Source organism: Myiozetetes cayanensis, unplaced genomic scaffold (assembly GCF_022539395.1).
Source record: "Myiozetetes cayanensis isolate MyiCay16 unplaced genomic scaffold, myiCay2020 scf5-8, whole genome shotgun sequence".
NCBI lineage: Eukaryota > Metazoa > Chordata > Aves > Passeriformes > Tyrannidae > Myiozetetes > Myiozetetes cayanensis.
In genome coordinates, this window is record NW_026087742.1 from 33,691,253 (window position 1) to 33,708,659 (window position 17,407).

At 42.4% G+C, this 17,407-nt stretch overlaps 1 protein-coding gene across 1 annotated transcript in view; it reads right to left on the reverse strand.

The window, feature by feature from the left end:
* The window catches only part of ME3 (malic enzyme 3), a 116,733-nt gene that overhangs the window by 35,950 nt on the left and 63,376 nt on the right, over window positions 1-17,407 (reverse strand). The window contains exons 2-3 of the mRNA XM_050332321.1: window positions 16,752-16,885; window positions 15,189-15,338 (exon numbers count right to left, since the gene is read on the reverse strand). Coding sequence (XP_050188278.1) covers window positions 15,189-15,338; window positions 16,752-16,885 — 284 coding nt within the window. The remainder of the gene's footprint in view (window positions 1-15,188; window positions 15,339-16,751; window positions 16,886-17,407) is intronic.

A 17,407-nucleotide genomic window follows, 5' to 3' on the forward strand; every position in this document is an offset into this window, starting at 1 on the left:
AACCGCATCAGGAAGCGGGCATGTATCTAAGCAAGCCTCTTATTTCACTAATGCTGAATCCAAGAACCAAGGGCCCAGTTTCAATAAAACAAAAAAGTTTCCAATGCCTTTAGACATCCAGCTGAAGCACATTCCTGAACCTGGTTGAGGCTCTGTGGACTCCCATTAGGTGTTCAAGCATTCAGAAGTTCATCCTGGTAGTGGTGAGCTGGAAGTCCCTTTGCAGAATGAGTATGTAGTGATCAACTCTGACAAGCAGTTGAGCGACTTTTTCAGTGTTTTTAAGATGCAAAGGGAAGCAGACACAGACTTTAGAGTCAGGTGTCACAGGTATGCCCTCCTTTTGTATGATCCCCATCAGAGTGGTGCTCTCCCTCCCGAAAAACAACCGTTACCCACAGAGATGAGCTGGCCAACTTGTCGAAATAACATGCCTCAAATTGGCAGAGGGTTAATCTTTCCTAAAATCCCTTCTGCAAGGCAGGCAGAAGGAACAGACAAGCTCCACAAACTTAACTCGGCAAAAGCTTTTCTGATGACTGAACAGGGAAGAGTAGTACCAGGTTTCTCTCAAGGATACACAGATTCTTTATTATGAGGGTGGTGAGGCACTGGAACAAGTTTCCCATCCCTGATACCCCATCCCTGCAGGAGTTCAAGGCCAGGCTGGATGGCCTTGAGCAAGTTGGTCTAGTGGAAGGTGTCCCTGCCCATGGCAGGGGGCTTGGACTAAATGTTCCCTAACATCCTCTCCAACCCAAATGATTCCATGATTCTCTGATTATAGGAGACATAACAGGACCAAAAGCTTATTTGTGACTTTGAAAACAACAAGGTAAAGCTCTGAATACTAAGAGAAACAGGTTGGTCTATGTGGACCAGTAGTAAATAAGAAACATCCAAGTCGCAACAAAATGAATTAACTTGATTTTTCTGCAGAAAAGATGCAGCCTAAGCATTCTGAAAGAGGAATGAAACCTCAGCAACAGATTCTGCCTTTATCATCTAGCCTTCTTCATCTCTCTTGGGACTGAAGTTGATAAATTGCTTCAAGGAAACAAAAAGAAATGAAGCAGTTTTCCTTTAGTCTCCCTGGGACTCAATAACAAGGATTTAACTAAAATAAAATGCTAAAAATATAAGTAATTTTGATCAAGTCTCGTAACATGGTCATTGTGTGGGGTAGAGACACAACCTGTTTTTCCACACCAGAAAATTCACCTGTGACCAGAAACCTGCCATTCTACATGAGTTCAGTCATGCATGGGGACAAAACTACAAGAAATAGAGCTTAGCAAAAATTAACTGCCCCAGTAAACCAGAATATAGACACCGTATCACTATTTCTGGTTAAATAGTAACCTTCAGAGAGCTGTTAGCTTTGTGGGGGTGATTAACAGTGGGGAGTGCTTCAATCTGCATTCATTAGGGTTTCAGAGCTGCAGTCTCATATTCAGTCCATCAACATCACAGGTTTCACTACATCTGTTAAGGTGGAGGTAGATTTTATTGTGCCACTGAGCACGTCAGTAAGTGTCCAAGAAACTTCCAGGAGAGTTACAGCTTTTAATTTGTCAGTGAGGCAGTATTTCTGTGTGGATGTCAGGAAGTCTAGCCAAGCTGCCCAAACTGGCCTGTGGGATCCATCAAACTGTAGGTCATTGCAGAATCCATCGAAGGGCTTGAGTATGCTCACACACACTGTACCAGACCTTTTCTCATCCCTAAGCCAGGGACATCATAGTTTCTTTTCTGCTATTGCCCTGACTGTCTTCATGGAAGTACTCCAGGAATACTAAAGCTACACAACATACCACATGAGCCATGGGAAGAATCCTGCTCTGGTCCTCAGTACTGATTAGATCTCGGCCATCCTGATGGCCTTCTGAAAGTCTCACAATGAAGACAACCTCTTAACTGCAAGGATCATTTTATAAAGAGTTCATGGCACATTTGATACCCAGAGGAAGTGGTGCTAGATCCTGGTGATACCTTTTTAGAATAACATTCATATTTTTTAATAAGGACATGTAGTGATAGGACAAGGGATAATGGCTTCAAACTGACAGAGTGCAGGTTTACATTAGATATTAGAAAGAAATGCATTACTGGGAGGGCAGTGAGGCACTGGAACAGTTTGCCCAGAGAGTCTGGGGACTCCCCATTCCTGGAAGTGTTCACAGCCAGGTTGGATGGGGCTTTGAGCAACCTGATCTAGCGAAGGGTGTCCTCGCCTATGGCAGGAGGGTTGGAACTAGATGATCTTTAAGGTCCCTTCCAACTCAAACCATTCCATTATTCTATGATTCTTTTAGACATTTGGGAAGGAATTAGTTTTAACATCTCAGATACTAGGAAACAGAATTATTCTTTAACCCTTTCATTCAGTAAGTAGTTACTCCTTTAAAAAGGCTAAGTAGTGTGCACCAGATATTCCTGGTTAGCAATGCTGACCTGTGAGCTAACTCCCATTAGAAAAGCCAGTGGAGCCAGCAGTGCTATCTCTAAAGCACTGTTGTTTATTTAGAGGGAATGTTCATTTCCCAAAGCACAGAGGGGAGTGAAAAACATTATGCAACTTCTTTCCTCACAGATCCAAATCTCTCCTCCCTTCTCTCCTACCCAAAAGTCTCCCTCCCTCTCCTAATAGCTTTTCCTTGGAAATTACCAGTGCTCCAGTGGCTGTGTTTGCAACCCTCCTGGTGTGGTCTTGCCTCACTTTTCTAGGCCACTGCTGCCTCTGACATGAAATCACACAGAAATTAAATGCGAACAAATGCAATCAATGCCTTTGCATCCTAAGATGAAAGGAGTTGAAAAACACAATCCTTCTAACTCAACTACTGCAGCTTCATCCTTCTTTTCCTTGCTTGCTCCTCCAAAAGGACTTTTCCCTGGAGAAAGAGATACTTCCTCAGTAAGAAGGAATGTCTTTGCAGCATTAGTCAATATTTATTCACACTGCAATGGTCAGGCTTGCTCAGGGATTGGTATGTAGCATGATGAACACAAATAAACCTCAACTGAAATTCCATGTGCTTTTTGCACAGCAATCCATCCATTGCTTATTGCATTTCAAAACAGAGGTGTCTTCTTTAATGGGCTATGAGGCTTTGCCTCCTGTAATTACTTGTTCCTGAGAAGAGGAACTGATGAAGGGAAGCAGATTAAAATAGTAGCTAAGGTTCCTAATTTTCCAGATTCTTACACACTGCTTCTCATTCAGCCATCACATAGTCCTTCCAAGGAATCTGGCTCCTTATGTGTGTGCTGCCATACCAGTGTGCAGCGAACTGCAAGACTAGACCATGAATATGGCAACAAAACTCAGGCTTAGTTTCATTTACTTTATTTTCTTTGCACTTTTTAACTTCTAGTCGGGTGCTATGAGGGGAAACTTGCTCCATAAGTGAGGAGATGATAAAAACTATCAGGTGAGTTAGCATTTAAGGAAGTGCACGTATTCCCAATACTTGTATCAGGCAAGCAGGCATCATGAGTCAGTGTTTTCATCTGGATAGGAATGGCTCATTCCCAGAACGAAAATGTTCAGGACAAAGGTTAAGCGTCTCCACTTGCAACCTGAAGGTGATGAAATTCTGCCCACATAAAAGTCCTTGAGTGTTTTAGCTTAATTGGATTGGACTTCCCTTAGAAGACATAGGAAGTTGATGGGAAACCACGGCTTAAAAAAGCAACAAACAAAAGAGATGAGTCAGATCCTTGTCAGCATCACAGCCTGCACCAGGCTGCTGTTGAACAGCCATAAAAAAGTTGTGAGACAGCAGTCAGAAACCTACAGTGAGATACAAGGTTGGACAGAAAACAGTTCTGATGGGCACGGCACAAGCTGACCTTCTGCAGTGATCACAGCCATTGCCTTACAGAAAGGCATGATGCTCTTGGAAAACCTCGAGCAAGACTGTCTCAGAGTAACATTGAAATTCACATGTCAAAATTATTTTGACACTCAGGAAATTAAGAAACAAGTTGGCTTGCCGCTGTGGAAGGATGCTGACTGCTGCTGCACACCACTGTGCTCTTTGCAGTCTGGCTGAATTATGCCCCAAGCCCAGCTGACTGGTAGGTATTTTGGCTGTCTAACACTGCAAAAGGGACACACGCGAGGGAGGGATCAGCTGATGGACTTGGCTTGTATTGCACACTAACCAGTGAAGACTCTCACTGCTGCGACAGAGAACAGGATGGAGGACCCCCTCTGGACTACAGGCCAGCCTGTGCTAGAGATGTAATAAACTTACAGTGCTTACAGTAAAGCCCTACATTTGGGTTTATTTATTTACACTTTCAAAAATCATACACAAAAGTGACAGGTTGAGCAATATGAGTCTTTAGAGACATTTCCACCAGCTGCATCCCCACTGCTGATTTTTTTTTTTTTTTTCTGGTCTCTGGCAGAACAGGACAAAAGGCTTCAGAATAACAAAATAAACTTTGAAATTGCTTGGCTGTTTTACGGAGCTTGAGATTACAAATGCCTGTGGGCTACAGGCTTTGGAGAGACAGTATGTGCTAGCATGCACTGATTTGTCTAAATATGGTACAATTAATCATCAGATTGGACAAAATCTCTGTGGTGATTCATCAGCTGTATTTTGCAGATTTGTTTATAATAAAAGCCAAGAACTTTTTGTTGTTTTAGATAATTTTCTTTGTAAATTGTAGGATGCTGAACAGTACCCTGAGGTACTGATGAAAAAATAATAGAAACCAAGTACAATCAACTATTAATGAAACCTGTACAGAGATTTATCACTAAGAGATTTAATTTCAAATGATCTGCAAGGTGAATGATTGCATTACTACTATAAATGTCCTTAATGTTTACATTTTAGGCAGGAACCCCAAAATTCAATGTGAAATCCAGAAGATGTGGGCTCCAAGGTACAATAATGAAAGATTGCACCCAAATGCAGAGAGCAGTGCACGCAGGCTTCAGTGCAAGCTGTAGTCCTCCCCGTGCTTTGATATATTCCAACCCCTGCCACAGCAGACCAGAACCTAAAACAAAGCTTTTGGATCTATCTCCTCATCTACTAGGTACTAATTTTAGTAGTTGGGTTTTTTTTTTTTTTCCCCAGGAAAAGGGTGATTATACAATAACTCTGTGTCCTCTCTCTCCGGCAGGCTCATTTCAACAAATTTATCAGAACGGCAAAGGTCTCAAAGACGTTTGTTCCTACACCCTTTTATGAAAATTACTGTTGAGATAAATAGATAAAGGGGTTCATGTCCCCACCACTCTGTGGAGGGGAACACAGACCTTCCTCTGATAATTACTCTGACAGCTGGCCAAAAAGACAGCTTGTAGTACACCCAACATGTGCTGTTTCCCATCCAGTACCTACTCAGGCCTCACTAGCCCAGCCTCAGCAAAACATCAGAGCTTTCCTGGGCTGCAGGACTAACCAGAAGACAGAGAAAAGGAGGAAAAAGGTGACTGTAGAGGGAATCAAACAAAAAAAAGGAATGGTTATGGGGCAGGATCAACAAGGTACAGACAGGAAATTAGAGGGGACAACAAGCAGAGCACTGAAATCTGTGCTCGCTGCTTCCTAAGGAATAGGTGAGGGAAGGGGAGAAGCACAAGTTGGTATGGGGGGCTATGATGCAGCACAGGTGAGTATGGAAAAGGGATGAAGGAGATGTGGAAGGGTACAGAAGGTATCATAAAGATGAAATGCTAGGGGACAGGGAACAGAAAGGAGGAGTAATCTTGGATTTATTAGTTCTGCTAGTCAGGAAACAGCCTAAAGAATAAATAGTCCTTTTTTCCTCTCAGGGCAGAGTTGATGGAGAAAGACCAGCTCAGTAACCACTGTTATTGGTCATTATGCAGCAATCTTAAAATGCAGAGGGTTGGAATCATATCCCCAGTGGATCTCTGCTATCCACATTCCAGCATTAAGGAAGGAGTCAAACAGATCCATGTTGTTCTTGGCTTGTCACAAGCTGCTTGTCCCTACTGTATTCTCAGGACTGCATTCTCTGGTTGAACCAGAGAACTGTCACATCATAGCATAATTTAGGTGCTAAATTCTCCCTGTATTTTAAAACTTAACAAACCAAATTTTTCCAATGTCCTTTTCAGCAGTTGTGTTTCAATACTCGTGTTTAGGAGGGCCTCTGAGAAGGTCTATTTACATAAGTACTGAGCTGCTGGAGCCAAGGGCTGGGTAAGAGCCAAGCAGGTTTGCAGCATGGAGTCAGATTCTGGCTTACCCTCAGCACCCAGAGCTCCCTTCTAGCTGATGTGCAGGAGGGAGAGGGAGAATCCAGACTCTCTTGTGTCACCCACGCATAAGTTTACAGATGCAGATGGGTAAAGACCAGGCTTCGAGGTGAGGCGTAAATTCCCACCGTCCAGGGATTCCACAAACAAGCAAGTGTGGGCATTTCTCAAATTCAGTATCCTTTGCTGCATTTAAGCTCATCATGCTTAAGGGACTTGAAGCCCTTTGTTCAAAAACAACTTTAAGCACAGGAAAATCTGACTCAGCCTTAATTTTCCTCTGTCTTTTTTGAGGTTCAGCCCTAAAGCTGTCTATGTGTTGAATCCTGGCAGCATCTCAGTAATTGGAAGATTACAGTTACAAAGAGAAACAAGCTAAAATGGTCAATTAGTGCTGTTGCTCAGTTGATGTTGAACAAGGAGCCCTTATCTGTTTTCACTGCTAAGCACACAATGTATTGTGTTTGACTTGATAGTACAGAGGTTAAGGTGGGATCAAAAATCCCTGCGAAGTTAAATGTGATTATATTTCCTTCCTGCACTGTGCAAATTCTTCCAAGACCCACACCTTCACTTTTAAAGTGCACTGCAGGGATCCTCAAGAATGAACATAGAAGTAGGACAAAGTCTGACAAAGAAAAAAAAGATTTTGACAATACCAGAGTAATCAGCTTTCAGACAAATTAAATATAACTTGGCACACTCTTAGTGAACTCAGCTGATAAAAAAAATCTAACTTTTGCCATAAATTGCAGCAAATACAGAAAATATCATCAGCTTTTAAAGGAAGTCTTCTACAATCAATCATGTCATAGAACCATAGGATCACAGAATGGTTTGGGCTGGAGGGACCTTAAACATCATCTAGATCAAACCCCCCTGCCACAGGCAAGGACACCTTCCACTACACCAGGCTGCTCAGAGCCCCATCCAACCTGGTCTTGAACATTCACTGGGATGGGGGCATCCACAACTTCTCAGAGCAACTGTGCCAGTGGCTCACCACTCTCACAGCCAAAAGCTTCTTATATCTAATCTACATCTACCCTCTTTCATTTCAAAACCATTTCTCCTTATCCTATCACTGCGTGCCCTTGTAGAAAGTTCCTCTCCTGCTCCCTTGTGAGACCCCTTTAGGTTACTGGAAGAGGCTATAAGGTCTCCATGGGTCCTCCTCTTCTCCAGGCTGAACAACTCTCTCAGCCTGTCTTCATAGGAGAGGTGCTCTATCCATCTGAGCATCTTTGTGGCCTCCTCTGGACTCCACCCAACATCTTTATGATGGTGGACTCAGAGCTGGATGCAGCACTCCAGGTGAGGTCTCACCAGATCAGAGAGGCAGAAACACCTCCCTCAACCTGCTGGCCATGCTGCTTTTGATGCAGCCTAGGATATGGAAGACTTTCTGGGCTGCGAGTGCACGTTGCCAGGTCATATAATGGTTCCACCAACCCCTTCAAGTCCTTTTTGCCAGGGCTGTTCTCAATTCAGTCTTTGCCCAGTCTGTTTTGGTGCTTGGGATTGCCCTGTCCCAGTGCAGGACTGTGCACTTGACCTTGTTGAACTTCTCGAGGCTCACGTGGGCCCACCTCTGTACTGATGCATGTGACTTGACTTGTCAAAATGTTCAGACAATGTGCTTGCACACAGAGTTCTCCAGAAACAACACCCAAACACAGCAAAACCCAAGGAATTTAAGAATTATAACGGTAAAGCACAGAAGCCCTCACTTGATGCAGACTTGTTGGGGAAGAATCTGGAAAATGCAAAGCAACTCTTAGAGCAGCCCATCTCCTCTCTTTCAGAAATGGATGCCCTGTTACTACAGCGTAAGGGTGCAAGCCTAAAATGTATAATTTATTAATATAAATGATACATGAACTAAACTATTAAAAAGAGGATTACTCCTCATAAAAAATGTCTCCAAGTCACGAACCACAGTCCACAGCTATTCCACAGCCCAATGGATACTGCTGTTCAAGGTTTTCATGATAGTCAGCACCATTTCCCCTCCAATTTACATCCTGGTATTCATTATTCTAAATAATTCTTCTCCCTCCTCCCTGTCTTTGGCATTTTTTGTTTGAGGTGGGGTTGTTTCTTGTGGCAGCAGCATAGATTTATGCCAGATCAAAGGAAAACACATCCTCTTGTATTTCCTTCACCAGGTCAATCTCTTTCGTTTGGCCACTCCACCTCTTCCTTTGAGCTTCTCTTGGTAAGAATTTCAACAGACTTAAATCTAAATCACCTCTGACAGCAGCAAAAAGCTTGACCTTCATAAATTAACATGGGATTTGCTGTTAACTTCTGAAATTTTACCTCATGCCCATGGAAGTTTCTTATGGTTGTTAGAGCTCCCGCACACTTATTTTTCTTAGGATAAGAAGGAAAAGAGAGAGAGAGAGAGAGAGAAGAGAGAGAGAAGAATGAAGATATGGAATAATAAGCACTAACTGTTTTTCTAACAAAAAAAAAAAAGGATTGAAGTCCTTTTTCATTCCCATTGAACCATAATAACTGTGGTTGGGCCTCACAACACCAACAGTGTCCATACCATTCCTCAGCCTCCACGAAACCTCAGACACACCAGCTCTTCTCTCTGTATGCCCAGAAGCCAATCTGTCCTCCTCTCCCCATTTTAAGAAACACTTTACTGAAGGGGAAACAGAGACAGAACAAGGATGGGGGTACAGCATGCTGAAAACACTTGCCTGGAAAAAGTGGGGTGAGCACAGGGGGAACCTCTGAACTACTTTTCCAGCTCTCCAAAGAAGTTCCCCACATGCTGAGCCATTTTCAGCAGCCCAGGGCTCCCTCTGCACTAAATGCTCTCTCTTCACCTACTCCAACCATGGTCTTCCCCTCCTCATTCAATAATTTTATCTCATACCAAGGACTATCTCACACCTATACCTTCTGCCAGCCTCTTCAGGGCTTCCTGACTACACATGGTTCCCATGAGACTTTCCACAGACATGCCCTCCCCTTCAGTCTGTTACAAGACCAGTCTGTTTGTGGCGGTTACCTGAGCACATTGTTAAACAATTCATTTTCTCATGCACTGATTTCAGCTGCCTCTGGAAGAAGGCTGAACCAGGTTGATGGCAAGAAGAGAAGTTATGACAACCAGTGTTTTTATAAGAAGCAGAGATTGCCTAAAGGGGTTTCAAAGGAAATTTTCAGGACAATAATCCAAACCCCAGTCTTCTTGCTCACTTCTGGTCTCCACTGTTTTATATAAGAGGGAATGCAGATAATTCTGTGGTTAGGGACAGCTCTGTAGGATTTACACCTTTGTTCTAATTCCATTTTGTTTGGGGTTAAAGTGTCTAGAAATGACAGGCAACTTTTACTCCTGCTGCTCAGACTGCACAACACCATTAAAAAAAGCCACTCATCAGAGCCAGACCTGCTGACAAGACAATTCTGTAGATTGACTGATGTTTCACTTGCTCATTTTTCATCAGAGACACAGATCATTATTCTGTCAGACTTAATTTTCACACCATCTGCATCCTGTTAACTTTCATTCTCCAGGTTCAGCTTAATCCCAACATGTTTGGCATTGTTCTGCAAACAGTCCTCAAGGATATCTATTTCTAGAAAAAAAAAGTGAACTTAGGCAAGTTTCTTCTGTCCTCATAACTTTCCTCCAATGGTGATACACCAACCTCTTCCAGTCCTGCTCTCAGGGGATGCCAAAAGCTTTTGAGGAACAGCTGATAAGTTTATACTTTCAAATACCAGTATGCTCATGAATTAAGCAGTGTCTCAAGAGACTATGGTCTTTTGCCACTGTAATAAACTATTCCTATCACAGAAGAAATAAAACCCTGATTCCACGCCCTAAGATAAGTTTCCACTCTGCTTTCTCCTTGTGAAAAAATTTAGTCTCTTTCAAAGACACTCTCAATTAAAAGAGATACTCAGGCTTAAAACATACCTTTTAAATAGCATTGCACATGTTCAGTCCTGTGCTGCATAAGAACCCCCATGATATTAACTACGTACATTTACATTGAAAAAAAAGGAACAAAAAAGGAAAAAAAGGATCAAAATACTACTATGAACTTTTCTTTGTAGAGGCCTTTATATCCTTACTCTAAAGCAAAAAGGACTCTCAACCAGAGTCTGAAAGCTTGGGTGGTAGAAACATTTCCTAAGGAAAGAGTGACTCTATCTGTTAATGAGATTGAAGACTAAAGATTTCTCCTTCCTTCCCTCATTGTCTCAGAACATTGCAAGCCCAGCTCTATTGTATTCCATTTTTTCCTTCTACCAAGTTTCTGATGGGGATAAAGGATCCCTGGGCTTTGAAAAGCAAAAAACACTTCCAAGGCCCGTGTTCCTTAGTACCTGGGGTAACCTGTCCTTTGCTTGAAGCTAATTGTGTTATCACTGCTGCTGCACATAAGGAAACCACGTGCCTTGAGCAGCTTGCTCCTGCTTAAACACATCCCTTTCAGCTGTACAACCCTGCAAGAAATCTCCCTTAAGTCTGGATCACCCTTGATCATCATACCTTGTAAAAGACATATTGTTCTATATGTAAAGCAAGTCCTGTCACCTTGGAACACTATCTCCAGTCATATCATTTGGCCTTGACAATGTGCATTCACCTGAGTCCCCTCACAACCATTCCAGAACTTGTGATGCCAAACAGAGCAACTCATTTTCGTAACAAAACTGCAACCACAAGACACTGAAAGACAAATTGAGGAGGAGTATAACCTGACAAGCGCCCAAGAAGTGAGCATATTTGCCTACCCTAGACCTATACTCCTCCTGCTGCTGGCCACTGCTGCAGAAAGGATTTGTGCCTAGGAAGACTTCTCTTTGGATGTGGTTATTCTCTTCTTGTGCTTATTTAACGTGTTTTGATAACAGGAGAGAGATTTTGACAGGATCCTTAATCATTACTGTGACAGAGGTGTTACTGCTTGGTACTTCAACCTGTACTTACAAATCACACAATAATTTTTATTTTTTATTTCAAAAGTTCAGAATGCAAAATGAAACTGCACTTTAGCCTGAAGGTTGTAATACTTCTTGCATGGCTTTGAATAAACAAATCACCAGGGAGCTGCCTGGAAAACAAGAGAGGAAAAATGTATTCAGCATAGACACCTTCCAGCCAAAACTTCAGAGCTCTTAGACAACAGTGTCTTAATGTAATTTTTATTAACTTTATGGTTCCACCTCTACTTCAGTCATTCTAAACCCTTGAGGCTTCATCACATAGGAAAAAGTCTGAGGCCAAAGGAAAAAAAATCTTGCCTGAAGAATTTAAAGCAACTAGTGAAGAGAAAAGCAGTAGGAGTTTGGGAAAGGTAGAGACAGGAACCAGGGGCATCAGGAGCTCTGCCTGGCCCACCAGAAGTGGGGAGACTGTGGGCATCATAGAGAAGCATGTAATGTAATTTTTGTTATGGTTCTTTGCAAGTTTTTTTTCCTAGTGCTCTTTTCTACTTGTAAATAGAGAAAGACCGTGCTTTTAGACTGCTAGCTGGATAGCTATTTGAAAGCAAAGAACATCAGGTGTCTGATTCCATTTGGAGCAGATAAATCTGCTTGCTGGTAGGGAGAATGCTGGAGCCCTGGCCTGGAAGTACAGCTCGGGAGACCAGCCCCGTAAAAGTGCAAGTAACAGATCTACCCTTAAAGGGTTTGTAGGTAAAGACTAAGAAAAGTAAAAGAGGCATTGAGTCCTGCAATTACAACAGCAGTATCTGACAAAAAAAATCTGCAGTCATGCAAACACTGATAAATTTATTCTGATGAGAGAAGCCCTGCTGGACATTATCAGACTGGTTTTAGATGCTGCTGTACAAGAGCTGCTTTGTAAGCAAGTTACTTGCACTTTAATCTCTCCAGGCTCAACCTTCAAATATAAAGCCAAGCACTAATGGGGCTGAGAAAGATCTCAACATGCGGAAGAAGCTAATTGTGTCCACAGGTCACTAACTGCTGCTGCTGTGGCCGCAGACAGACTGCGTCATATTCTGCAGACTTCCCTCTGCACCATAAGCTCGGCTATATGGGCACATCCATCCATGTTGGAGTATACGTGGGCTTGTAAAACCGAGATATTCCTCCTCCCTGATTAACAGCATTAATTGTGACAGTTTGGATGAAAAGGTAATTACTACATCAAACATTCAAATCATCTCTCTGTTGCCTAAAGAGTCGGGCTGGGAGTTGCAGCACTCCAGAGGACAAAGACATTGATTCCATGGAGAGAATGACCCTAACACAACAGGACAGAGTTCACAGCAGGACATGCAGTGAGGAGAAATGCTAAGCACAATTCTAGAGTGGCACATATCTGATGGGGTAATTGTCTCAAAGAACAGATTCACAGGGAGATGACAAAATGAATTACAGCGACCAGACCACTCTGATAATGCCAAAAACGGCAAGGGGGCATGCTGGGATGTGTTAGCATAACTAAACTGACTGCTCTGACCTCTTCAACACTGCCAGTCCTCTGTGGCAAAGTGGTGCTCACTCTCCTGTGGTGTATTTCAGGAGAAATGTAGCCAAACAGGACACTCCAGAGTGGGAACAGCAGGACAGAGCAGCACAAACTATAGGCAAGAAAACCACCAGGGTCAACATGATCCCTTTCTTCCATTGTGAAAATGCTCATGTCAAGAGGGTGATGTTGGCAAAGAACATTTAGGTTATATACAAGGGGAAAAACGTTTTCTATTTATATGAGAGTTAAGTACTGCAATGGGCTGCATAGGGCAGCTTTATTGAAGATTTAAAATAAAACATTATCAGTTAATGAACAGGATTAAATGATAAGGCTTCCTGTAATGGCTGAGCAAAACTGAATAGCTTGGACATCCTCTACAGTTCCAGGTGAAATATATTTGACATATGAGTGCTATTTTGTTTTAAAAACCTTCTGATACAAATAAAATTAGGTTAGAAGAATCAGCTTTTCAGACTGCCAGTGCAGCTTAGGATAGCATGGGAGTAGCTAAAAATTCAAACTAAGATCTTAATTCCTGAGCTCCCTAAATCTGAAGGTCCCAGTCATTCTAGTGGAAAAGTGCTAGCATCCTACCTTGAACTATGTATCTTGCAGGCAAACTCCTAATGTATGTAATATGCTCCAGGAGAGGAAAAGATATACTCCATGACAGTAAGAGTCAGATTGGGAAAAAAAGCGCACATACTAATGCTTCCCATTTTAATCTCATCACTTTACATGATATAACAGCTCTTTTTGCAATAAAAACATTCTTTTGCTAAAACAACCTTGATTAAGACCAAATCTGAAGCTAGGCTGAAATTCACTCTGCATCTTCAGGGAAACAAACTCCCCACCATAGGAAATCCAGTGTACTAAGGGCAGAGTCATTTGCCCTTTCCTGCAGAAGCCATGGGCTGGAAACAGCCCCAGTCCAAATTCAGCAGCAAAACTGTCAGACTAAGAGAACAGATGTTCTTACCACACTGTAAAATACTGTGGATTTAAAACATGAGAAAGATGTGAGTTATAGGAAGGGAAACAGCAACAACTACAGAAACAGTTCAGTATATGGAAAGACATCCCTGCTTTCCTGAAGATAACAATGAATGGAAAACAGAAGCAGCAAAGCTCCCAAATATTATTTCAACCTACTGCAAGACAAAGGCAGCCTAGAGACAAAGACAACAGTGGCTGTACAGCAGGAATTGCTGCATGAATACTGATTTGCTGAGAACCAACGGTGTGCTCTTCCCTGCCCGACCGTGCTCACAGCTCAACACCTGGAGACACAGTCTGGGCTCTCTTATCTCTGGTACCTTTCAATCACACCCAGAAGAAATAAGTGTCCCCCCTCGTACAAAGAGTAATTCCTTCTCTGGTTTCCTTGTATCCACTGAGGAAGAAAAGGAGATATGGTCAAGGCTTGACTAGATAAATAACTACATCACAGCCCAGTAGATCCAGAAACTGCATATGAGGGCACAGAATGCAATTACCTGCAATAGACACAAACCAAAAAGCAATCCTGAGGAGCGGCTCATGTGAAGGAATAGAGTGGCTTTACTAGAAATTTTGATGACAGGCAGGAAGCAAGCATGTTTGCTAAGAACTATCCACAATATGTTACTCATTATTTGTCTGCAGAGTCCCTATATCTTCGAGGTCTGCCTCAGGGTCCCCTGGTGACGCTGAGTCAGTTAGTAGAACTTGCCTACCTATAACACTATTCTCACCAACAACACTATTCTCAGCTAAACTGCAGTCAAACCTCATGCTTGTAAAGTGCTTTGAAAATGGTATAAGCTAAAATAAGAACCTTTATTAGAAAGAGAAAGAAAACTGAAACTTAGCATTGAATTTCCAGGCTGGGACTAAAACGTATTTCAGAATGATAACAAGGGCTTTATCTAAGCATTGATCATTAAAAAGAATTATGCAGAATAGGGACTTCCAATGTGGTACAGAGTGTTTAACGTTGCATGAATCTACACAGTAAGTGTTCTGAACAGAGAAGAAGGCACTGGTGCAGAGCATCACCTCCTATAAAAATGATTCTTGTGAGGTGGTTTGCGGAAGTGCATACGAAAAGTTCAAAATCAGCACAGTGTATCCATACCCCAACAATTGCTCAAATGGTAGCAGTGCAGAAGGCACTCGGTGCTCTTGAGACAGTAGATGGAAATGGGTGCAGCCACAAGTTCAGTGAGCTGTTTGGAGCTAAAGCTGCAAAGACTGTACAGCACTGTTTGAGAACAAAACCACTCTGTTTATAGGAAGAAGGCAGAGCTATTCTCTACTCCCCAGCTCATCATAAAATGTACACACACAGCGTTGCTTGCTGGACCATCTTTTGATGAGAGATTGAGTTTTAGATGTTTTGAGCCACTCACATAAAGAAATATTCACATAAAATTAAAAAAAAAGGGGTAACATAGTCTCTTCACTCACCGAGGTCTCCTGAAAGCCAAACCATACTGCTGACATGCCAGCCCAACCGTTGGGGTGTAAACGATGGGCATGAATCTCTCGATATCAGAGGTCAACACTCGGTAAAAAAGCTTCTCATTCCTGTCTTGCAAAGTCATAAGAACAATATACCTTAAAAGTAAAATAAAATAGTTGTATATCAGTATTTATGGTTTTCAACAAGTTGTATATCAGTATTTATGGTTTTCAAGCAGTTGTTGGCTCACTCAGTGTGTAGTCAGTTCTCCCAAGCCATGACACTCCTTAGTGCTAGATCATGAGCAGATACCTGGAGAAAAATTTCCCAGGTGGCCTGGCCAGCTCCACCATCCTCACTGACAGCTCACAAAGGCTCAGTAGGGCTTGGAAGTCAGGCCTATGTATAACCTCAGAATTTTGGAATTTGCATCAAAAGGTCAACAATATATAACTTGCAAGATCAACACAGGTATTCGTGATGTAGAAAAGCCAATGTAATTGCTCTACAGGGTGAGTCCTGCTGACTCAGTCTCCAGATCAATGACAGCTGAGGGAGCTGGAGATGCAAACCCTACTGTTCATTACAGCAGGAATTAAACAGCATCTTCCATCAATAACCTTGATGAACAATACTGGATGCAATGGAAACTCAGGAACAGAAAGATTAGACAATACATATCATTGCTTCAATTTTTAAAATTTTTTTCCTACCCACTGACAGGTTTTTTTCTGTTCTTCCATCCAGTATTTTAGTTGAGTGTTTTGATGAGTGCACAGATAGGTAAATGCAGTACACGTGTTCACTCTACCTCCAATGCTCTGGAACAGGAACTGCTTTTTTGTTGTGTACTTGTGCCCAAAGTATACCAGAGCTCTTCAGTAATGCAGTGGTAGAAAAAAGTAGTATCGGTGGACCTGCTAGAGCATGTTCAGAGGAGGGTAACGATGATCAAAGGGCTGGAGAGCACCTCTCCTGTGAAGATGGGCTGAGAGAGCTGGGAGTTGTTCAGCCTGGAAAGGAAAGGCTCTGGGGAGACCTTCTAGTAGCCTTCCAGTACTTAACAAGGGCCTAAAGAAAAGGTGGAGAGGGACTTTTTTAGCAGGGCCTGCAGTGATGGGATAAGGGGTAATGGCTTCAAACAGAAAAAGGGTAGGTTTAGATTAAATACTAGGAAGAAATCCTCGATTGTGAGCGTGGTGAGGCACTTGCACAGTTGTGGATTCCCTGTCTCTGGAAATGTTCAAGGCCAGGTGGAATGGGGCTTTGTACAACCTGCTCTAGTGGAAGATGTACATAGGGGGTTTGGAATGAGATGACCTTTAAGGTCCCTTCAGATCCAAACCATTCTGGGATTCTGCTTTGGGACTGGGATGGCATCTAACTGAGATGAAGGTGGACTAGCCAGAATAAACACTCCTGCTGCTGGAGAGTATGGACAGCTGGAAAAAAGTAACTCTGAAGGCAACATGCATGCGTTGAAGCAGGATCCTCAAGTCTTCCTTTAAGTTTTAAGGAACTGAAAAGTAAAGGTGGAGGGAGGAGGAAATAAGACATTTTTGACATACTTGTCTAGATCATTAGATTTGCTTTCAAAGTTTTTCATCACACGGAGGACTTGGACATCTTGGCTCAGGAAACAAGGAGGAAGGAGGCCATGAATTCCCAGCTGCAGCCTTTCTTCAAGTGTAAAAGCCATTCCCTGGGAAGAAAAAAACAAAAGGCACATTCAAATGGCATGATATGCACTATCAGGTAGGATATCCAAGAAGAAAGCAAGCAATAGCATGCAGCCCCTGAGGGTCTGGAGGCAGTCCTGCCTTGCAGGGACTCTGGGGTGCAAAATATCCAGACCCTATAGATTCTGGGTTAGCAGTCCCAACACCTGTAGGGCTTTGATGACTCACATTCTTTTGCCATTTGAATTTGGTTTGTCTCTATAGTGTATACAACTTTATTATATATATAGTCTTAGGGTTTCTTATGCTTTATGGTCTTCTTATATTACTTCATTAGGTCACACCTACTAGTTTCCAGGGCTTTCCTGGAAGCCCAGGAGTTATACTCCTTTACAAATCTCATAATATGTTTAGAATCACAGAACCATTTAGGTTGGAAAAGACCTTTAAGATCATCAAGTTCAACTGTTAGCCCAGAACTGCCACATCCACAACTAAACTATGTCCATAAGCACCACATCTACAGGTCTTTTAAACACTTCTAG